This window comes from Typopeltis vanoorti, chromosome 11 (assembly GCF_054136105.1).
Source record: "Typopeltis vanoorti isolate ZY-2024b chromosome 11, IOZ_Tvanoo_1.0, whole genome shotgun sequence".
Classification (NCBI taxonomy): domain Eukaryota; kingdom Metazoa; phylum Arthropoda; class Arachnida; order Uropygi; family Thelyphonidae; genus Typopeltis; species Typopeltis vanoorti.
The window spans coordinates 71,412,044-71,437,190 of record NC_143559.1 but is presented as its reverse complement, the minus strand read 5'-3'; the positions used below and the strand labels follow the sequence as shown (position 1 = coordinate 71,437,190).

The 25,147-nt window shown below is 35.1% G+C and overlaps 1 protein-coding gene across 3 annotated transcripts in view; it reads left to right on the top strand.

The window, feature by feature from the left end:
* Positions 1–10,160: 10,160 nt before the first annotated feature.
* Positions 10,161–25,147, top strand: part of LOC150101719 (embryonic polarity protein dorsal-like) — a 103,986-nt gene continuing 88,999 nt past the window's right edge. Inside the window, exons 1-4 of one of the 3 annotated variants that reach the window (XM_090399985.1) lie at positions 10,162–10,585; positions 11,740–11,953; positions 12,094–12,293; positions 20,093–20,250. In XM_090399985.1, coding sequence (XP_090256111.1) covers positions 12,138–12,293; positions 20,093–20,250 — 314 coding nt within the window. In that variant the 5' untranslated portion in view covers positions 10,162–10,585; positions 11,740–11,953; positions 12,094–12,137. Of the gene's footprint in view, positions 10,586–11,692; positions 11,954–12,093; positions 12,294–20,092; positions 20,251–25,147 lie in introns of all 3 variants that reach the window. The other 2 variants (XM_090399986.1, XM_090399987.1) reach the window with 2 other exon arrangements.

Sequence of the window (25,147 nt, the reverse complement as noted above, 5' to 3'; positions counted from 1 at the left end):
CATGACTGTAGTACATGTGCGTTCAGGGTGCCGGTTTACCTGTTTGAGGGAGAAAAACCCTGCTGCACACGTCCAGGACCTGCTAACTTGGCTATGTCTGAGAACGATCCTTAAGCTCGTCACGTCAGTGACGGGAATCGAAGACAGAACACTCCTTTCCCAGGCATATGGTTGTGAAGCGCATAGCCACTAGGCTAACCGTGTGGAACAAATACGTCCTAAAATGCATAATCCTAAAACTCATTATGGGAGATCCATACTATCAACATAACATCCATGATACCATAAATTAAAGATACCATGAAATTATATACTTGGTTTAATCCTTTATCCAAGTGTAAGCAAACAAGTTTGCGCCTAAACTGTTTTCAGAACTGGGGTAACTCTTATAAAGAAGCGCATGACTTTACATCACTTGCCTGAGTATCCCATAATGTAAAGCACATCTCCTTGCGGACATGTATAATACTATGCATTGTGGGAAGAGCCACTACCCAGACCGGTTTCGACCTTTATTGAGGTCTCATCAATGGAAGCCAGACCCAGAGGTGATACTAAGGTTTTAAGTGCAGAAGTCATATTTTCATATACGAGTTACCAAAAGGTGTCACACCTTATTATTAAAATACTCTGGAGTATTTTAATAATAAGGTTATCCAACTCAGTTCTCATCCTATTATAAAAAAAAAATTAGATTTTTAATGCATGACCTACTCTTCACAAACCATGCAGCCCCTCATAGAGCTCCTATCATATTCTTATCCAACCATTTCTGAATTCTCTTTTCGACCAACTTTTCCAATACTTTTACCATCACTCCTGAGATACTGATTGGTCTATAATTTGTAGGAAGCTGAAGTTCAGGGCCATGTAGCAAAGATTGTAAATACAACTCAAAACATAATTGCAATGCTGAAACGAACGTTCACATGTAAAGATAAGGATGCCATTTTGCCTCTTTACAAGGCCTTGAAAAGACCTCACTCGGACTACTATGCACAAGTCTGATTTCCATTCTGATTCTGATATAGTGGAGAAATTGCAAAGGAGAGTGTTAAAAATGATGGCATGATTGTGCAATACTGATTATGAAGACAGACTGAGAATTTGTAGACTGCAAACAGTAGCAAGCAGGAAAAAGAGGGGTGATTGAGACTTACAAACTTTTGAAAGGATCATACAGGATTTCAGTTGATGGAATTTTTCAATTTATGAAGTGTAGGGAAAGGACAAGAGGGCATTCTTGGAAACTATGAATAAATGCCCCTAAGAAGGGGGGTGAGGGTTAGATTTTTCTTTCATAAGATGGTGCGTGATTGGAATGGATTGCTATTGGATGTTGTGAGTGCAAGCAGTGTGAATGAATTCAAGAATAACTATGATAGCTGGTGTATGTAGTATGTGGCCTCGCTCGATGAGTCTCTGACTCCCTGGTGTCTCTCTAAATAGTAATAATTTGATTTGTTTTTTTATTGATTTGAAAAATATTTACATATATACAATAATTGTCTTAAGTGACAATACAACATGTTATTTTACAAAATACTGAGAAGCTAAGTGCTGAAAATTATGCTTTATTTTCCACATTAGATTTTTATAAAAAGCAACAAAAAATTCAATATTTTTAAATTAAAATTATAATTACATATTATGCGTTTACAAAACATATTGTTCTGTTTTTTTAACAATCGATTTCATATAAATTTTCTTTCTTTTTTTGTATAATGTATTAATAATAGTTACTGTAGATGGTAATTTATAGTTGTGGTTGAATAATATTACATTTTTAGCAGTATTTATACAATAAATAAAGTATACATATTTTACAATTTTTGCTTTTAATGTATTGACGTGCTGTAACTACAGCACTTCTATGTAAGAAATGGATTTTTTTTTTTCATTGTGTTGATCTAGGTTAAGATGTAATGTCTCAGCGTGCATCCTTGAAGCTTTTTAGTATGCTTATCTGAGGATAACACCGTAGTCTTTGTTTATTAGTTTGATTCTGTGTTGGAAGTAGGCTGATGTTTGCGAGGTCTGATCAAGGTGAAAGTGCTGATACATTCTGATATTATTACATCTGTCTGATGGTTCACATTCATTTGTTGTTGTGGTCTTCTTTTTGATCTAATTAGGAGTCTTTTTTTTTTCGCTGTGGCAGACTATGTCTTCTAAGGTTTTGGATTGTATCGACTTTGAGGTTTGTGACTTCCTGAAGAATATCTTAGTATCTAATCCACAAAATTGGCATTTTTTTTCTGTTTTTGCTTTTCTTGCTTGGTACAACAGATTCTGGTTGAATGATCTTAAATATTCAGATTGGAAGATTGGTGTATTGTCTTGCAATGTGTTCAAGTCCTTGGCAACTGTTTTTTTCAGTCTTCAAGCTTTTATGAGATTGTCCCTTGTGGACTTACCTGTAAGACGAACTATGACTGGTGCGGGTCGGGGAAAGACTCGTTTTTTGCTCTTCCTGGGAATCCGATTTACAGTCTGAATGTCGTTATGCTGTAGGGGAATGTCAGTTGCATGGCCTAATTTTAAAACTACGTCTCTGAGGTTTTCAGTAGGTGCAGTTTCAGGAAAACCGTTTATGGCAAGATCTCCTTTATATTGTTGATGGTTTAAAAATTCGTATTGCAGTTTTAAGTAATTAAATTCTTGACAGAGTTCGAATGTCTCTTTCAGCAAATTATGTTGCCTGTCAGTTAGTATGTTAACACTAATTTTGATGTATTTTACCATTTGCTAGCTTCTTCCACTGCTCAATTATTATATTTTACAAAATCCTCATATCCGCAAATCTTTTTGTTATTTGTTCGTTCTGTTTATCAAAGAGTTCTTGGACAAGACACAAATAAGCTAGCTTTTATAGTCTCTAAGCCATTTTATATTAGTATATTTAAAGAATTCAAATTATATGGCTCCCCTGTATTTTTTTGTCGGTTCTGTTCGTCGTCTGATTCTGCCTTCGGCATAATCGGCTGAGCCGCGTTTGGCAACATTTCTTTGTTCTCCCTACAGTATAGGTACTTCCATTCCTCTCGTTTTGCATTGGATTTACGTTGCCAGGTTGTTTCTGAAAGGCCGGAACATGTAAAGTGAAGATTCCTACTGCATTTCCTACAGGTTATATGATTTCCCTATAAATCCTTCAGGCATTTGATGTACTTCACGACTCACCTTTCTTCCCTTGAGCAATTGTAGTGTGACTGTAAAGACGGAGGCGTCCTTTGTCCTTCGCTCCGTTCTTGACTACTGTCCATTCTGTTCAATTTTCAGCACTCAAAATTTGGATTCTTCTTAGCCGACTTCGATGAATGTTATATCAGTGTCTTCGGTGTGACAATTAGAATTACTTTGGAACGCTTTCAAATGAATGATAAATGAGCGTTAACACAAGAAAGATATTTAATTAATCAAATATTTCGGTCTGGAAATAGCAGACCATCCTCTTATATTTCCAGACCGAAATATTTGGTTAATTAAATATCTTTCTTATGTTTACGTGCATTTATCATTCAGTCTTATGTCACAAGTATCCTTAAAACAGTAAACGCTTTCAAATTAAAAACAGGCGTTAGAACCACTTTAAAACTATAAAAAGGAGCAGCAATATCTGTTCGTATGCCAACACAGCGTCCTCTATCGACAATAATTATAATAATTTGTTACCACAGCCTTAGATCCTTATCCATGCAAAGGAATTATTTTGCCTTCCTTCCACTCTCTTAGGACGTTGCCAGCGTTGAGAGAAATTGAACAGCCTAGTCAATGGCATTGCTAGTTCTCCTGCACCTTCTCGTAAAACGCATGTCGATGTCCCATCCAGTCCCAGATGTATTTGCATTCAGATTCTGCAATATAATAAGTACCTCTAATTCTTCAACTTCTGTTTTCATAATAATATCTTCACTTGAATGATATGTATATATACACCCTTGCAAAATTATCACTCAATAGCCCAACCATATCCCAGTTATCTACCATCTGCATTCATTAAAGTTATCCTTCCAGAGTCTTTCTTATTCCTACTTGCCACATAACGAAAACAATCTACAGGATTTCCTTCCGTCTGCTTAGCTAATTTCTTCTTATAATCTGATAAACCTATAGCAGCAATATTAATAATACCAAAATATATGTCATCAGCAGTCAAATAAACCTCATTAATCACTGAATGTTACGTATAATAATTATGGAAAATCCTGCAGACGATATTTGTCTTGGTAACATAATGCTATCCCATAATGCATAGTACTATATACACCTGAAAGGATGTGTGTTGTGCAATATGGGATACTAAGACAATTAATGGGAAGTCACTAGTCTCTATATACAAGTAGCTTAGCCAGAAACATATTTACCACACAAACTTTGTTTCCTTACATTTGGATACAGAATTAATCAAGGACATAATTTCGCGGTTAACTTTAATTTAATTTAATTTCTAAAATACTGAAAAATAAACTTTTAAGATCTAGCTCCAATCCTAAGTATTTTAATAATTAATAATATTTTAATTTCTGAATTGCTTTAACTTCGCATCCTGAAGCAATTCGGGTGTGACATATTATATTGGCTATTGACTAAGTGACTATTATCCCAGTTCCTGCCAGCGTCTCAAAGGAAAAAAATCGACCACTCAATTTTGAACTTAGAAAAGAAGATAACAACTGCATTAACAGCTGCCACCGCGAATGCGCCAGGTACAATCTCCAGCCGACTTCCGGTTGTGATCAAAAATCTGATCCCTGAAAAGAATTGATATCAACAATGGGAGACAAAACTGCAGTTCTTAAACACAGAGGACCAGAGACACTCTGAAAAATGACCAAAGCTCTATGAACAGACCGTTAATCTGCCTGCAGGGGCTTCAACTTTATCTACATCTCACGGTAAACCAGACCACGTTCATCATGGATTAGCGGGACGGTCTGTGCATAGAGAAGCAGTGGAATCACACAGCAGATTCAAATGTTAGCAAACTATATACAATCCAAAACAAATATATACAAATAGGGTTTAACACACCATGGTTCGATAGAAACATACAGCTTCACCGAGAAGCCGATATCCCTGAGATCAAACCTTTCCTCTGCAAAAAAAAAAAAAAAAAAAAAAAAAAAAAAGGCTGCGAAATTCTTTACAAATGCTGCTATCCACCCTAACCCATTAATCTGCCAAGCAGTAGACTATAGACTACAGTAAGCGTGACCCTGAAAAACACAATCATCCCCAAACCATAATGAACGAGAAATTTTTTCTTAAAACCCCCTACCAAAGCCCAAAATGGACGAGCAAAAGGCTCAATCATATTCCTAGCCCGTTACGGTCTATCACGTAGTGCTAGACTAAAACAAATACATTAAGACAAAGATTCAAAAAAATTCATACCAAACAAGTAATTTTTTAATAAAAAAAGAGAAAACAAAAGAAAAGAAAATACTCACTGTAGTCAGTAGTCCACAATGGACGATCCAACAGGACTACTATTAAATCAATAACACTATTTAATCAAGAAATTTTGCTGAAAATCTAAACAAAGGGATAAAGGACCGAAGGTCCAATCATTCCATCTTGCCAGAACAGTTAGCTTCATATCTCTTCTGGATCTGGCTCCCACTGATGTCTTTTAATATTGTTTTCGTCTTTGGGTTTGCTTGCTTCCTGGGAAGTTGAGAGGCTCTGCTCCAGTGGTTTTTGTCTGCACTGAGTGAAGCTACTGCTGGGTTTCCTGTCCTAGAATAAATCAGGTTAGAAGTGATGAGTTTAGTAGTGAGATTTGATCCTTCAGATCACTCATTTGAGGTTGGGTGATCTGAGGGAATGCCTGAGTTTTTGGAGAAAGCCTGCACTTAAACAGTCTCTTGGCTTGCTTCCTTCCTGGGGAGTAGAGAGGGTCTGCTCGGTAGTGAATTTTCACCTATCCCTTAGTGGTTCCACCTCTGAATATCCTGTCCTGTTGTGATTCACTTCATGAGTAATGAGTTGAGTAGTGATCCTTTAGGGTCACTCAGTGAGATTCAAAGTTATCTTGTAGGTCACTCACGGCTATTTTGAGAAGTACTTCCGCATTCTAATAGTTCCAGGGATGTGTAAAAGCTGAAGTGATCTCAATCGCTGCATTCCATTGGATGCTTTACTATGGTATAGCATCTACTGGCATGGTCTTTGTCAAGGTTTGGTGGACGTTTCCCCCTCCCAGGAGATCAGCTGTTCTCCTCGGTTAGCTTGCCACTGAGTAGAACCACTGCTGACTATCTTTTGAATGATCAAGACTAATGAGTTAATGAGTTAGAGTAATGAGTTAGATTAATGATTAATGATCAAGATTAATGATTAATGATCAAGATTAATGAGTTAGAGTATCCTTTGTGTAACTCATTCAGGTTAAAGTGATCCGAGGGATCGCCCTAATTTATGGAGAAGGCCCACACTTAAGCATCCTCCAGTGTATCCCTTGCCCTGGGAAATGAGTGATTCTGGTTGTGGAGGCTAATGCTTGACTTAGTGGTAAATTTTTGCTTGCCAATGGGTAGAGCTGACACTTCTGAAGGTTTTATGTGGCAAAACTACTACTGAAATTAATGGAGTTTAATGAGTTACAGGATCTTTGGGGTTACACATCGAGGTTAGAGTCATCTGAAGGATAGCTTAGTTTTTGGAGAAGACCCTTTACTTAAACGAAGGTTCTGTTGAATGCTTGCCTGTGGTATAGCTTCTGCGGATGTGGCTTCTGGTGAACGCACTTCCCTGGTAAATGAGAGTTCTGCTCAATAGAAGGGTGTGCCTATCATTGAAGAGATCTACCACTGAGAGTTAACAAGTTAAAAATGATCCTTCAGGTGATTCATTAAGGTTAAAATGATCTGAGAGATAGCCCAGTTTTTGGAGAAGACCGTTTATTTATGCAGTGGGTTTGTAACTGATCAGAGCCACCGATGAGAATTTCTTGAAAGTTCAGGAGAGATCATGTTGACTCACTGAGATTTAGAATGATCTTGTCAATCACTGGGTTTTTGAAAAGAGGTATCTCCGCACCTTAACAATACCTCAGTAAAGGTGGAAACAGTTCTGGGTAGTGGCCATAAAAATGGAATGGATATACTTGTAAATAATTTAATGAGTAAAGCCAATTATTTGAAAGCCAGCATTCTGTTAGCTCAAGCTAGCATTATTTAAGGCACGTTAACAATACACAATCAGTGAAGACAGAGAATGAAATGACCTCGAGAACACAGCCAGTCATGTGCATGGAGGACAACAGTGATATTCTTCTGTTATTGATGTTGCTGACGGAAATGCAAGGTAGTACTCCAAGCTTGATAATAGATTACCATGAAAAGCCATTGTAATGTCCGAGTGAGTTGGAAAAATGTGAATCCTATGAATGTTAATAATTGCTAGCCTTCTTTTGTAGATTATTAACTATAGTTTTTCTCCCTTTTTTTCCCCTGTCTTACTGAAAATAATCCTTTTTACCTTATGTCATTCTAAATATACATGTAATCCTCTGTATCAGTAATATCTGTTTTTTTTTTTGGCCAATTCGCGCCAACCAATACTAAAAATTCGTCTGCTTTTCCTTGATGTTCCTGGCATTAATATACATGTATTTTAATATTCTCCTCGCGACATAGCTATCCTGCACATTTTAGTAAATGCGTCATCCTCATTCCAGGCCTGTAAACTCACATTCATTCTTTGATGATTCTCATTCACACTCCTGTCTCAAAAATCCGTGTACCCAACTACTCACCTACCCTCATAGTTATTCCACCCTAATATTCTTTGATTCTCTGGTTCTATACACTAGCTGTCTTTGATCAACTCTTCCTCTAAACATGGAACTCAAAATCTATTCTAATGTATCTCAGTAAATCTAACTCTGCAGTTCAGTCGGGTGCAAGGAATCTTTATAACGGATTTGCAGATCAATTAGCCAGTCTCATGAAGAGGATAAAGGCTTTTCCTCCGAGAAACTCGGGTTTTTCAATTCCCTCCTCCAAGTCACACAAAATGGCAAGAGAATACATGCAATGTACTGGAAAAAAAAAAAAAAAAAACGACATTTCAGTAACAACAATATATTGGTTTAATAAGATGGTGTCACCTGCCTCCAGAGACCTCATATGGTATGCCAAATAATTAATTAATTATATAATAATTGCATTGTTGTATAACATTACTTTTGCAGGTGTATAATTAATTAATTAAGATTCAGTTAATTTTGTTTATGAAATTCATTCCCACATCCATCAACTCATACCATTCCTTTTACACAACATATGAACATCATGGCCTTTCTTTTCAATTAATTTTTTAGAACGTGGCAATAAACTAATAATCTTCATCCTTTCTCTCACGTTTATTTTTCTCTTCTTCCAGTGGCACTTTCATATCCTGTCTCATTCCATACCTCTTACCTTCATCTCGTTTGCGCCTATGATTTCCCTTTTACACACTAATAACAACACTTATATCTTTAACTTTTCTCCAGAGAAAACACGCTTTCGATACCTTCTCATCGTTTTACATTGCTTATCAAAGAATAACCATACAATATCCATTCTTACTCAGGGTAGTAGCACAGGCACACGAGGCCCTATCTGGGCCCCCGAAAAATTAGGGTTAATTTAAGGTCGCCAAATAATGAGGGAAGGCCCCGGAGCACAACAGCGCTTCGGGAAAAGCGTAAATACAGCCCTGTTGCCTTACTACTCAACTCGTCTATCTTTTTCCTTTCTCTTTCTTTTCTTTAACACTGAACACTACTTAACAGACTTTTTGCAACCCTTGTGCTTTCATATACTTGACTACTTGTCACTTCCAGTAATTCCTTGTTCACTCTCATTCTCCTGACTTTTTCTCATTCATACTTTTGATCTTTTTTTTTTCTTAGCTAAACCTATCACAAGCTTTCTAATTTCTCTAATCATTCTTATAATTTACCCTCATCATTCCGATCCTTACGTTTTCCAGTTCCTTTCACTCATTCCATGTTTCTCTCCAAGCAATGAATCATATGCAGTGTACACTCAAAAAGACAGTAGATCTACAATAAAAGTTTGAGAATCAACATCAAGAAGTGGATGGACAGTTAGTTGAGCAGTCATCCACCTCATTCTGGTCAGCTTCAAAGATCAAAAATTGGTTAATGATGTGCTGACGTTTCCGTTGATTTCGATCATATGATTTCTTCCAAATATGGCAAAGAAGCATTTGATTCAGAGTTGCTGCATATATAGCTGGTATTGGATCTCGGATAGCAGGCAATCCAGATGGGCCTTCATCTTGCGTTACATCATGAATAGCCATGGCTGGAATAGTATCGAGCAAGGCACCAACGCCTGATTATCTCCATAATATTTTTACAAAGCTGTCAAAGCAGAAATAAATGTATACATTTTAAATTCAAGACTTCATACATTTATATATTTAAAAAAAATACACGAAATTTCCTTTTTGTTGTGCTCCTGAGTCTTTGTTTAAATTTAATCATCATCATGCTTTTCAAGGATTTAGGTAGAGTGGCCTAAATCCGCCTTAGAAGTCATCGTTGAATCGCTTTAGAGGACGTCCTGGTTTTCTTTTTTTCTAATGGTTTGTAATTTAAGGCTTGTTTTGGTAGTCTTTCTGTTTTCATTCTTTTAAAGTGTTTCCATCCATTTATGTTTATATTTTTTTTCTATTACTGATTCCTGGTTTAATTCTTTCATAATTTCTTCATTCCTTTGTGATCGAATAGAGTATATTTTTGCAGTTTTGCTCATAAAATTTTCTTTTGCCTTTTTGTTTTATTTTCCAGATTTCACTTCCATGCAATGGGACAAAATTAAATACAAAGTATTTAATACTATATATTATTAATGGGTGAAATTAAAGTAAAGCAGTTAGCCGTAAAACATTGGGAGAGTGAAAGGATGATTATAACGATGATTTGTTTTCATAAATAAAATAAAATAAAACTAATGAAAACATAATAATAATACTTGAATGGATTTTCGAGTATAGGGTGGTATATAGTCGAATTTGCAAAATGTGATCGGGCGTGTACTTGTATTAAGAACTGTTCGCCTACCCATCTCAAGCATTTACTTCTGAAAGTTTTTTTCCCCTCCTTTGCATACATTTCGTAAATCAAACAAGCAACAAAAAAACCCCTGAAAAATTAAATAAAAGTACTTGTAAAAATTATCTCTAAACCTTGTATCTAACATATTATATAACAAACCTCAGGAATAATGTCTTTCGCGTAGAGTTCAGTACTATTCGCTAGTGCGACTTCCTTGTTTTTTTTTGCTTAGTGAGTTTCTCAGCATGTTGTTTGAGTAACAGGTGGTAATGCGCTGTTGAGACAAGCAAATAATGAAGTTAATAACGCTTTTAACCTATCTTTTGCTTATTAGTACGACAACTAATACGTGTTCTTAATCCTTTTGGAGCCTATGATACGAGTTTAACAGCTGTGTACAACTTCGTTTGCTTGTCCATGTTATTACCTTGAATGAACAGTATACAAAAGTTGAGTGTCATTTTTTTGCATTAGTGGCGTTAGCATGAATAAAGTATGGTTTAAGTGGTAAGCTAACTTTTATATGACTTGCTTAGTGTAAATATGTGATTAAAATAATCATATTCAACTATCAACTACAAAATAATCATATTCAACTATCAACTACTTTAAAAGTAATGCGTATTTTGAGTTTATAAAGCTACCATTTGCACCTTTTCTCAGATATCACTGAGCAGGGTGGAAGATAATTTTTAGGTAGACAATGTATTTCATTTGCTTGTACTGTAAAACACTACCGATTGTGAGGTACTCGATCGTGAAAAATCCACTTTCCAAGCTACATTGAAAGTGAAGTTTCTACCTACTTTTCGTCAAGGTCATTAAAGATAATATTGTTTCAGTCGCCCTAATTAATTGTGCATTTTATTATTTTATTTTATGAGCACAGAAACATTGCTGATTACCTCTGCACATTCTCTAGCAGAATATTTGGTATAGGATATTGTTTTTAAGATTACGCGGGTAACTTATTTTGATGCTATGTATAGGCGAATTTTTTTTGTCATACCATCCAGTAATCTGTATATACATTGTATATGTGAACTTGCATTCAGGTTCATCTCTATTCATTCCCGCCCCCTCCCGCTAATACATTTGAATTTAGTAAAAATTGATATTTCCAGTTCTTTCTTATTATATTATGCGCTTTCCCATAGTAGCACTTGTTTGGCAAATAGAACTGTTTGCGAATTTTTGAAATTCTGTAATCATTGCTGTTTTCATCTATGACATCAGAATGTTAATGCAGCCTTTTCAAACTGCATTATATTTTTCATGATTTGGCTAGAGGAGGGAAATTCCTTGAAATCCAGTGCACAGAAATAAATATAAAATAGTTTGGTTTTTTTCATGTCTTCGTGAAATCCTCCCAAAAGATGATTTTCAAGTGAATTTCACTGAGTTACGTTTTTAGATGTAATCAGTGAAGATTACATGGTAGGTGAATGAAATGGATGAATAGTAGTGATAGTGGGGGAGTTCTGACAGCAGTAATTATGTATAATTTAAAGAAAACATTTAAAGAAAACGAGAACATAGAGTTCTCGTTTTCTTTAAATGATATATCTGATTTTAAACCACACTTTATTTATAGTCATTTTTTTTTTCTTATAGAAAAGCATTGCTAATTGTAGTACTTAACCTGTTTGTTCTGTTCACAGACTCTGCATCATTTGGTAATCAACTGTTCATTGTTGACTGTGTTTTTTGAAACATTCCTTGAAAATTGTTTCTCCCAAGTATCTTTCATTTGGTGAATAAACCTAAAATTATAATCAGAGGAACAAGTACATATACTCCATATTATTAAAGAACAGTTGGCAGTTGAATATGAAGATAGAAAGATATTTTGACTTGTTTGGAGATGTAAGGAAGGTATGTATTTACATAATATAAAAGACTTTATATTAATTTTGTTAACTTTTTTTAATAGTTGTGACAAATTATGCAACTAGATCATTGCAAGTCATTTTTTCCATTAATTTTTCATTTTTACTTGCACTGTACATAAATAGGCACATATGTAGTACACAACTGGGTTATTTATGCTATTGCCTACATGGATACTAGGATACAAGAATTACCTTATGTGAAAATATTGGAACAACCTGCATCTAGAGGAGTTAGGTTTCGCTATGAATGTGAGGGACGATCAGCTGGATGCATTCCAGGTGCTAATAGTACTCCTAAGCATAAGACATATCCTTCAATACAGGTATAGTAATTTCATTCTTTTATATAATGCTTTTTCTAATTGCTTTTTATTAAGATTGTTTATTATTTGAGATTAATTTCCGGTTTTATTAATATGAAGAACACATTTTGTTTTTCATTCATTTTTGATTCTTTAGTTAAATTCCATTTTTATTTTGAAGACAATAAGCAGATAATCAGAATGCAATGCTGATGACATCATCCCATCTTACGCTGAGAAATATTGATGTTGCCTGTCATTTGAAAAAAATGTATCCCTGATATCTTACTGACTGCAACTTGTACAACTTAGACACAAAACAGCAGGTTCATTATATGCCCCTTGCTTCTATATGCTCAGTTGAACTAGTAGTTTTATTTATCCATTTGCATTTTCAAGGTAATAGAAAAACAGCTTCTTCTACCCTGCATTTTAAAAATAGTTTTTTTTTTTTTTTACACAATTTTTCACAATAGAATGTGCTGCTGAATCCTAACAAAGAAAATGCTGTGAACTTATAGTATATTGGTGATGGTCATTCTCAGAATTAGATAATCCATGAACCTTACTTTAGAGACTAAATATGGAACTTTTTCAAGCCATCATATTTAATAAGCAGGAGGACAGTGATCTCCTCCTGGACAACGTAAATTGTTTACCACCTAAAACACTTTTACAAATATTCATGCTCTCGGTGGGATTCAGCAGTACATTCTGTTGGTTGGAGAGATTGGATATATTATCCACTCAAATAAGAGTGTAATGATGTACTTTTTTAAAAAATTCCTGAATGTGGTTGAGCATTGATCAGGCATAATTGTAGCTTTTCCTTTTTTGGAGAATTATTGATGCCAAGAGTGGATAAATAAATTTTGCTAATTATGTTTAACTTGATGTTTCATCATCCATGTTGGTGGCATCATCAGAAGTTGATAAACCATTATGATCAACTGTAAATGTCAGTATAGTACAAAACTTGATTAGATGTTGTATTGAGTATTGAGAATGGCACAATTCATGTGGATCTTTGTGTTAATAAATTATATTAAATTAACGAAAACATAAGTATTTCTAATATTATAATCCCAGTGTACTCCAAAGAGCCAAAACATTATGACCAGTGCGCCATCATGCAAATCGAAGCAACTGCAGGGAAACGACACCGCCTGTGCAGGTTATGAAACGGTATGAATAGTACCTGATATTGCACTCTGTTAATCGGTATTATTTTTGTTCTTTAGACGGTAAAGGCAGTAGACTTAAGCAAGTTTGACAAAGGCCAAATTGTGATATCCAGATGACTTGGTTGGGGGTGCTCGCAGTCAGCTGTGGTGTGAGTACCTTCAAAAAATGGTTTAAGGAGGGAAAAACCATGAACCACTAGCAAAGTGTGGACTGACCATAGCTCATTAATGCTCAAGGTGAGCAAAGGCTTGGCATGTCAGAGTTTCAGTAAACTGAAACTCTCTGACAGTATAGTAGAAAGTTAATGAACATAAATATACTTCAGTAGTGGCATTCATGTTACATGCTTATCCCAGTTAATATGATGACATCCATTCAGCAAAGGCCTAATGCATTGGTAGGTCAAACTCTAGCAAGTTGTAGTCATCTAACACTGTTTTTGATATATACGTATGTGTAACAGAAGTACATAGTAACAAAACTCAATTTAATAAATAGGAAATATTTTAAACTTGCACTTGCAAGACATCTTTTATAGAGACGGCAGAATTCATCAGAACTTTTGTATATGCATTTGGCTGCTCAATAATGTAATAGGAATTCCATTATTTTGAATTGTTTGAATCTGTTGTCAAGAAAGCCTTTAAAAATAGTTGACACATCATGATGGTAATATAGAAGTAAGCCTTATTGGGTGATGGGGGGGGGACAGGTGGGAAAGTTTTATTGCTATACGTTTCCTTGGTAGCAGATTTAACAGTGGTGAACAAGAATAACATGTCATAGTTTTCTGCTTTTTTTTAACATGCAATTCACTATTCCTTTCACTTTGCTGAATTCCATAACGAGGATGCTGGTTTGAAATCCAGTGAAATATAAACTATATTGGATACAGGGACTTTAAACCACTTAGTGTAATTATAAAATAAAATAAATTGGGTTTATTTTGGTCATAAATATATATAGGGATAATTAAACTTTCTAGTTTCACAATAATACTTGACTTCTCATTTAAAACCACATTAAAAAAAAATACAATAAAGGCAAACATGAACTATAATGCAAGTCTGATGACTTAAGAAACTTGCCAGGCTATATTGTTTATTTTAATAAACCTATTTTATATTTAGAAACATGGTCTCAATACCAGAAATAAAATGAAGATTTGAAAGAAAAGTAGTAAAGATAACAAATGAATAAAAACAAATTTCTGGAGATATGCTTATTGCAGTAAACATATCTCCTGCAGTAATTTACCTTCACATGATAACATTCACACCATTTAAATCCAAACTTCTGTTTAGATTTTAAAAAACAACTAATCAGTAATGTATAAATCAATAAATGGACTTTATTCTTTAAGTTGCACTACTGCTAAATTAAATTTCTAAATTACTATTAATCATCTTCATAACTTTTGAAATGTTTGAGTGAAGGTTTTCTGCTTTAGAATTATTATTATTTTTTATATATATATATATATATATATACATATTATTGAAATTAGGATTTACTCGGGATGTATACATTTATAAAATTAATTTAACTGACTAGAACCCAAGAAAGTATAACAAAAACCTTTATTAAATCACGACTAGTTTCATCGGTGTTCCGACTTCTTCAGGTGAGAAAGAAAAAACATAAGACTTATAAAAATAACAAGATAAAAACATGGACTTTCCAGCTTAATAAAAAGAAGTAGAATAGTAACAGTCATATTTGAATAGGTGACCGCGTGCTACCATTGGCATGAGTTGAATGTGTGCGACAGCTAATTTTAGAGCGCCAGTACTGGATTACTGCACTATGGAAATCAGGCAAATTGTAGCTTAGATTGTTGTTCAAGTGTGAAGGGTCCAGAACTATTTCTTTTGATTCGATAATTCTTCTTTCAAATTCGTCCTTGCATATATATAAATTAGTAGTGCGTTCTCAATCAACTTAGTATGGCCGTTCTTCAAGGTTAGAGTTTGCTGAGAAGAGGACATGACTGGAAAGGGCACTCACTCGTGTTCCACTGTAAGAGATGTCACGTCTATGTTCCTCAAGACGAAGTGAAACAGATTTATCTGTCTGGCCAAAATAATCGACCACAGTTGCACAAAACTTTATAAACACCAGGAAAATGCAGTTGGTTGTGTTTTGGTTATGGTCGACTCAGAAAAGAATGAAGTTTTGGCAGAGTAGTATAGTCGGTCTTTATGTTGAATTTCTTCAAAATCCTAGATAGTTTTGGGGGTAAGAGAGCTGATAAATGGTAACTGTATATGAGTGATAGGGTTGGAATCATCTTCTTGTCGAGAATGTTGGTGTGGTCTCAAACGTTTAGCGATGTTACGAGACGAATATTCATTATTTAAGAAGGTGTTTTTCAGGAATTTAAGCTCTGTTTGACTCACCTACGTACAATCTGTCTAAATATCTTGCAGCTTCTTTAAAACATTTAGTTGGCAATTCCTCCTCCTTCATCAAAAACTCTGAAGATTTCATCTCAAAAATAAAACATTTGAATCTTATAGACTCTGACAGAATGGTGAGTTTTGACATCGTGTCTCTGTTTACGAATGTACTTACAGATGAAGTTCTGACTCTTCTTAAGGACAAGGTTTTTAAATAAATGTTTACTCTTCTAACTCACTGCATCAATTCTGGCTATTTCTGCTATGAAGTTAAATATATAAACAAACTAGCGGGTTAGCTATGGGCAGCCCTCTATCCCCAGTCTTAGCTAACATTTTTCTAGAAGATTTTGAAGAGAAAGCTATTTCTTTAGCTACTTTAAAACCTAAACTGTGGTTACGCTACATTGATGACGTCTTCCTTATCTGGAAACATAGTTTAGAGGAACTGCAAAACTTCCTAAACCATTTAAATAATCAACATGAGAACATTAAATTCACATCAGAACTAGAGATTAATGGCATTCTCCCCTTCTTGGATCTAAAGATCAGCAGATTACCTGACTGTCTTAAATTTTCAATTTTTCAAAAAACCACCCACACTGATAGATATTTACATAGCTCTTCTCATCACTTCCCTCCTCAGAAACTGGGCATCATCTCCACCCATGGAAAAAGCATCTCCACCCTTGCCCATCGAGCAAGGGTGGAGATGCTTTTTCAGGAAGTTAAACAGAGCTTAACTTCCTGAAAAACACCTTAAATAATGGATATTGTCTCGTAACATCACTAAACGTTTGAGACCATGCCAACATTCTCGACAAGAAGATGATTCCAACCCTATCACTCATATACAGTTACCATTTATCAGTGCTCTTACCCCAAAACTATCTAGGATTTTGAAGGAATTCAACATAAAAACCGACTATACTACTCTGCCAAAACTTTGTTCTTTTCTGAGTCGACCAAACACAACCAACTGCATTTTCCTGGTGTTTATAAAGTTTTGTGCAACTGTGGTCGACCTTATTTTGGCCAGACAAATAAATCTGTTTCACTTCGTCTTGAGGAACATAGACGTGACATCTCTTACAGTGGAACACGAGCAAGTGCCCTTTCCAGTCATGTCCTCTTCTTGGCAAACTCTAACCTTGAAGAACGGCCACACTAAGTTGATTGGGAATGCACTACTAATTTATATATATGCAAGAATGAATTTGAAAGAAGAATTATTGAATCAAAAGAAATAGTTCTGGACCCTTCATACTTGAACAACAATCTAAGCTACAATTTGCCTGATTCCCATAGCGCAGTAATCCAGTATTGGCGCTCTAAAATTAGCTGTCGCACACATTCAATTCATGCCAATGGTAGCACGCGGTCACCTATTCAAATATGACTGTTACTATTCTACTTCTTTTTATTAAGCTGGAAAGTCCATGTTTTTTACCTTGTTATTTTTATAAGTCTTATGTTTTTTCTTTCTCAACTGAAGAAGTCGGAGCACCGATGAAACTAGTCGTGATTTATTAAAGGTTTTTGTTATACTTTCTTGGGTTCTAGTCAGTTAAATTAATTTTATAAATATATATATATATATATATATATATATATAGTAGATTCTTTAAGAAGTTTAGTTTAATTCTTTATCCAAGTGTGAGCAAACAAAGTTTGCGCCTGAAAGTATCTTCAGGACTGGGTTAAGGTGGTACAACACCGGGCAACTCGTTGCAAAGGTGGAGAAAGATCTCATCACTCCTATCTCAGTATCTCCCATAATGCAAAGCACATCTCCTTGCGGATATGTGTAATGCTATGCATTAAGGCGAGGGCCACTACCCATACTGGTTTTGACTTTTATTGAGGTCTCGTCAGTGGGAACCAGGCCCAGTAGTGGAGACACCAAGGCAGAAGCAGCGAGAGGTCATCCCAACCTATAGGAGTTGTCAAAGGGTATACAGCCTTATTATTAAATTACTCCGGATTCAGAGAAAGATGTTGAGAGTTTATTTTTCACTTGATTAGACTATAATAAGTTTAGTTTAATCTTTTATCCAAATGTGAGCAAACAAAGTTTGCACCTGAAAGTATCTTTAGGACTGGGGTAAGGTGATACAACACTGGGCAACTCGTTGGAAAGGTGGAGCAAGCTAACATCACTCCTATCTCAGTATCTCCCATAATGCAAAACACATCCCTTAGTGCATAACATTATACATATCCACAAGGAGATATATAATGTTATACATATCCATGCCCAGGCGTGGAGATACCTCCACGTCTGGGCCTGGCTCCTACTGAAGAGACCTCAATAAAGGTCAAAACTAGTCTGGGTAGTGGCTCTCCCTTAATGCATAACATTATACATATCCGCAAGGAGATGTGTTTTGCATTTTGGGAGATACTGAGATAGGAGTGATGTTAGCTTGCTCCACCTTTGCAACGAGTTGCCCAGTGTTGTACCACACCCCAGTCCTGAAGATACTTTTAGGCGCAAACTTTGTTTGCTCACACTTGGATAAAGGATTAAACTAAACTTATTATACTCTAACCAAGTGAAAAATAAACTCTCCAAAAAAAAAAAAATAGTAGATTCTTATTAATTGGTCCATCTGTTAATCAAGCAGCTGTTTTATTGGGACAAGTCTGGAAGACCAAAAACAACAAGAATAACAAGAATTTTCTTTGCTTATTTGGGACACTGTCATTTAATTGGACCAGCCAGTAACCTCTACCACATGGAGTGTTAGAAAAATTATGTAATCTTGATTCAGAAATTTAGTGCTGATGACACCTGCAAATACTGACAAAACATGGCTGTTTTATTGTGCCACATTGATATCTCCCTGTGTTATAAGCATTCTATGCTGTTTATATAAATGAAAGCAATAGATCATATAACAGTTTTACACACACTTCAAATATGTCAGGGAAACTACAGTAGAAGAAGAAACTAAAACTGTTATTGGAAATAGGGCTAGGCCTCGAGGCTTTAAAGGAATTAGAATGGATAGTTTACCATTTCAGTACTATGCTAACAAAAGTACATTGTTGATAGAATATCCTATAGGTAAATATGACCTCTCCTATTGCTTCTGCCTTAGTATCTCCACGTTTAGTCTGCCTCCCACTGACGAGACCTCAATAAAGGTTGAAACCAGTCTGGGTAGTGGCCCTTCCCTTAATGCATAGCACTATACATGTCCTCAAGGAGATGTGCTTTGCATTATGGGAGATACTGAGACAAGGAGTGATGAGAGCTTGGTCCACTTTGCTCGGAGTTGCCTGGTGTTGCACTACCTTACCTCAGTCCTGAAGATATTTTCAGGGGCAAACTTTGTTTGCTTACACTTGGATAAAGGATTAAACTAAATTTATTATACATTGTTGACATCTGAGTTCTTTAAGAACTTGCTGAGTTTAGGCTATAGAATTACAATGGAAATCAAGAAAATTTTTACTGTTTTTTTTAACAGTCGCCAAGGAGCTCAGAGAAAAGTTAAATTTTTACAAGCAGTACAGTTTATGGCTAATAGTTGGCAATGTATGTGCAACAAGGTCATTCAAAACTGTTTTTCATGCTATGATTTTAAGCATTCAGTCATGCTTGGACACATCATGATGGTAATATAGAAGTGAAAATGATGTCCTGTTAAATGTGAACCACATTAGAAACTGTGAAGCATTTGCATCTATTGATGGTTATCTTCAATACTATAATGATGATTTTGTGGAGAAAATTGAAGCTAAACATCAGAGGATATTAGAAGAAAAGGAAAGTGAATGAGACATTCTTAAGCTTGTATGAATGAAGGACACTAAAAAATTTATTACTAGATTAGGACTTTGTTTCATGCAGGAAAGCAATATTATACTGCACTAAGTACCTGCACTGATTTTCTTTAATGACAGTCAATAAAAAAAAAAAAAACCTCATAGGCTAAACCCGATTAATTCCAGTGTTAGTGATTTTGTTATGCAATAAACAAAAAAACTTGTCTATGCTTGGATTTTGTCTTATGGATGTACACCCTCGATGTGCAACTTAGTTTAACTGGGGCAGCTGCTTAATTGGGCCAAATTATGCTATTCCCGATATAGTCCATTTAACCAGAATTCACTGTATATGTTTACCAGAAATCAGAACATGATTTTTATTTTATAGCAAGTAAATAATTATTACAAAAATACTTTGTCAAATTAAGTTTTTTACTTCCCATAAATATTTCTCTTTAGATTGTAAATTGCAATAAGTCAGCTGTTGTGCTAGTGTCTTGTGTTACTAAGGCTGGACCTCCTTATAAACCACATCCCCATAATCTAGTTGGTAAACAGTCTTGTAAAAATGGAGTGTGCACAGTTGTTGTAGCCGATAGTTCAGATATGAAGTGCAGGTAAGGTCAGAAAACCATTAATTTTTTTTTTTAATCTTTCGTTTCATTTGTTTATAAATTATTACATTTATAATTATGAGGATGGTGCCAAATTGTTTATTTTTACAGAATGAAGTTGGTGCACATCATTTGCTTTTTATGTTGTACTAGACAAAAATATGCTATTCTTGTTGTTGAAGTCTGGCCATCTTGGCTATCTGTATATACAGGTTGTTGAATGGACCAAATGTATCTTGACTAAATTTTTGGAAATTTTGAGATAATTTCTGTTCAGGTCAGGCTGATTGATGACCTTATTGGGTTCCTTTAAATTTTCTTTCATAATTTTACAGTCTTTCCATTTCATGATTGAAAAGTAAGTTTTGCCATGATAAATAAAGCAGATATGATATTTATTGTCCATTCTTTGGTGTTAACAGAACAGTTTAACCTATATGGATTGCATGTATATAACTTGTATTCATGATGGGAAAGTGTGTATGTTGGGGGGAGGTGCTTTTGAGGAGCTAAACAAATGTTTTATTTTATAGGCATTTAAAGTAGTTTTAATGTTAAATCTCATAGAACATTGGTATTTTTTTCTAATAAATTTTTTTCATCAGGAGTGTAGTTTGTTTTAATCCTTGTTAACGGTTTATTTTTTTAATTTCTGAAACATTGCTTTAACCATTTCTAATGTTTCATAGTGCATTCACGTTAAAAGAAATTACTTCATTACAGGTTGCCATAGGTATTCCATAATGCAGAACACAAACTTCCAAGGAAGTGTCTATAGAAGAATTACCTCCCAGATTGATTTTGACCTTATTAAAGGAGGTTAATTGATGGGAAGCTAGACCTGGAGAGCTGAATCAGTGGCAGAAGTTTTGTGTGAAAATGGCATTTACATGAATTTCTCATGAAATTAGCAGAATTCCAATTATTACATTGGTAGCTCAGTTGATAAAAGATACTGTATGTCTGCATGAAAGGCCACGTGTGCATGTGTGCACATTACTCTAATAGGAACTATCAACCATTTGAGAAGTTTTCTTCCTAATTTTTTATATTTTTTTATCTTGTTAATACTAATTACATCATCACAGTATTTCTGTAATTTCTCTTCTAGCTCCGCCTCTTTTCCATTGATGCATCCAACATTTATTGTGCCTATCTTCAATTCCGATGAGTTTGAGATTGTTCCAAAAGGCTGAGTTTTTTGCAGGTTCCTTGGTGAAAAGACTGGGGTGGGAGAGGGATTGTTTAACCAGGTGATATCCAACTGGCATGACATTTGATCATTTTATGTCCATCACATTTGAGTTTTTCCATTTACATCAATACTGAAAACAGTTTGGTCAGCTAAATCCTGTATTGTTAGCCTGTCCTTATTTGTTCAGTATCTTGGTGAATAATATCTAATAATGAAGCACACTACAAGGTTAGGATCGGATACTTGGTCAGAAGAAGCCTTGTCAATTTTGTGCATTCTGTGTGGGTTTGTGGATGGAGGACTTGCTTTGCATAGTTTACTGTGCTTTGCATACCAGCTTTTATTATTCACTTATGCTAGATGAAAATATGAACAAGAACATCGATTTGATTTTTCTTCTAGTATACTTTTTTTTTGCGTGGCTCTCGCGCACAAAAGTTTTTATTTCATTATTTTATTTTTTGTCAACCTATAGTACATTTGTACCATGGGTGAGCTAAGAATTTTTATTATTATTATTAATTTTAGATACAAGGTGATCCAAATTAAAGTATCCCTGTTAAGGGATTGTGCACCATCCAGTGATCCAAATGCTGCGAAACTTTGCGGGAATACATTGTGTGTCATACAGAAGCAATATCTGAGAAAAAGAAAAGTTCACAATTCGCCACCATGGAGCATTGTAAACACCAAATGCAAGGAATTTGCATATTACTCAACTTGGCAGGTGCCAGGAGGGTTTAAAAAGATGGACATGGAGTTTTCCCTTCATTCTGGTTAATACCATCCACAGTGATGCCACTAACCTGTCCAAACGTGCTTTGCTTGTGAAGCTGTGCTACCTAAACAATTGCAATGCTGTTGCTGCACTCTGCGAATTTTTTTGTTTAAACAAATGTCAATGAGGTCCACTATCTCCATGTGCTCGGTGATGAATGATTAGTCGTTTTGAAGAAATGAGATCATTGGGAGTTAGATCTGGCAGAGGTCACAAACCAATCAGTTTACAACAAGTGAATGAAGTTGCTACTGTCGTTGTGGAGCAGGCCATGAATAACAGCATTGATTCCTGCAGCGTACATGCTGTATCAAAACACATGGATGTGCTTTACACAATTGTCTAGAAAATTCTGTGGAAGACTCTGCATTTATGTCCATTCGAGATACCCCTGACACATGAGTCGCACCTGCAGGACTTTGAAAGTCAATTGTCATTCACTTTAACATTCCTTGCTCGAGTGGAGTTGGATGCTGCATAACCATGAATGATTTTGTGCGGAGATGAGGCTCACTTTCACCTGAACGAATTTTACAAGTCAATAATTAAAATGGCATGCTGTTTACTTACTGCTTTCGTTATTTACTTGAGGCACCACCATCATATTTTAGAGCAGGGGTCGATAGAAAAATATAAGACATCATTGTATGGGTAATATTTAATTCGGTTAACTTGGATTACCTCTATCCTGAATGACAATGCAATTAAGAGTGAATTGTGGGAACAGTGACATGAATAGGACCTGTAAGATGGAACAAGGTCATGAAAATAGTTACAGAGGCCAATCAAGTAGGCCAAAACGATGTATTTACCAATAAACGGATGTCGGTGGTTCCCACCCGGCCGGCACGGTGGGAGCGAGATTGCAACATGTGCACGGTTGCTTATTTACTTATACTTACGCATATTCAATCCCAGTCTCATTTTTACGCATCGACATACAAGTGAGCGTTAATGTTCTAAAATTCATCAACATACATATTATAATTTGATCGTTATTCATTCACGAACTAAACTTCTCTATGTTGAAGAGTTGAGCAGGGCTGGTAGTTTTGTACATCCTATAGAAATACGTGAGTAGGTATATTATTTAGACTTATTACTTTTGCTTACTGACTTCAATTTTAATTATTTTGTTACAACCTCAGTAACCACAATGGCAGCTTCAGATTCTAAAAAGAAATGTAGACAATATTCGTTAGAATATTTGAAACTTGGATTTATTGCTTCATTAAGAAACGAAATGAGACCTGTGTGTCTTCTTTGTGAAAAAATGTTTAGTAATGATGCAATGAAACCAGCAAAAATGAAAGATCATCTTCATAGACTCCATCCCGATAAGAAAGATAAAGATCTTGACTTTTTTAGAGCTGAAAGAGAAATACACACATTGACCAACTATAAAATCATTTATGAAAGCACCTGCCGAAGCTGATAATAAACAAGGATTAACAGCCTCCCACAAGATTTCTTTATTTCTTTTAATATAGCAAAAAAAGGAAAACCATATACAATTGCAGAGGACATTGTTATACCCGTAATCAAAGAAGTAATTGAAACCATAATGAAAAAAGATTCTGGCCATGTTTTCAAATGCTTACCATTGAGTGCGAATACCGTGAAAAGACGTATTGGTGAAATGATTCAAGATGTAGAAAAAACTGTAGTATCAGAACTCAAAAATAGTAAGTTCTCCATCCAACTTGATGAATCTACATTCGATAGTTTTCTATTCTTATGGCTTATGTAAGATATTATAGTAAAACCAAACATCAAATTATTGACAAATTTTTATTTGCAAAATATCTTGAAAGTGATGGAACGGGGTTGACAATTTTTCAGCGATTGAAGGAATATTTAAATAAGTATGATATTCCATTTACTAATATAACAGCAGTAACCACAGATGGCACACCTGCAATGGTGGGCCGTTTCGCTGCCTTTCTGAAAGAAAAAGTTCCAAGTGTATGTACTATTCACTGTGTGTTGCACCGAAACCATTTGGTGGCAAAAACTCTCAGTGACGAACTGCATGATACTCTAAGAGTGTGTATTAAATCTATTAATCAAATTAGAGTTCATCCTCTTAAATTGCGATTGTTTGCCAAACTTTGTGAAAAAAATGATGCAGTATCAAACCAATTACTCTTGCATACTGAAGTAAGATGGTTGTCTAGAGGTGCACGTCTACAAAGATTTGTTGAGTTGTTTTACTTGGTGGACTTATTTTCAAAATTTAATGATGTACAGACCCGTCTACAAGGTAAAGATGTCAAGATTATTCAAGCTCGGACAGTTCTTTTAGGCTTCTAAGCTAAATTAGCCTTATTTAAATCATCATTGTTACAAAAAGATTTTCAGTACTTTTCGAATCTATGGCAATTGGAAATAAAAGATGAAGACTTAGAAATATACACAAAACATCTTCAAAATTTGAGCGACGATTTTAAATTGCGCTTTGCAGATTTTAAAAACATGCACATTCCAGATTGGGTTATCATGCCATTTTCTGCAGTATTGAAAATATCGAATGTAACTTACAAGATGAACTTATTGAATTGTCAGTTGATCTTGAAGCTAAGACGCTTTTTAAAAATAGGACTTTAAGTTACTTTTGGACGAATATAAATGTTGTAGAAAAATATCCAAAACTTTCTGAAGTGGTACTCCCCTTTTTGCTTGCATTTCCAAGCTTGTACATGGTTGAAGCTGGTTTCAGCCATGTTAATTCCATTTTAACAAAACAAAGAAATAAGCTAGATATCGAATTCTGTGGCGATTTAAGGCTGAAACTTACTAATTTTGAACCCAATATTGCTAATCTTGTCAAGAGTCACGAAGCACACCCTTCACATTGACAATGTTAGTAAATTGTATACTAAGTTAGAGGGCTACATGGTGTGTAGTGTTTGTGGAGAGCTCCTGAA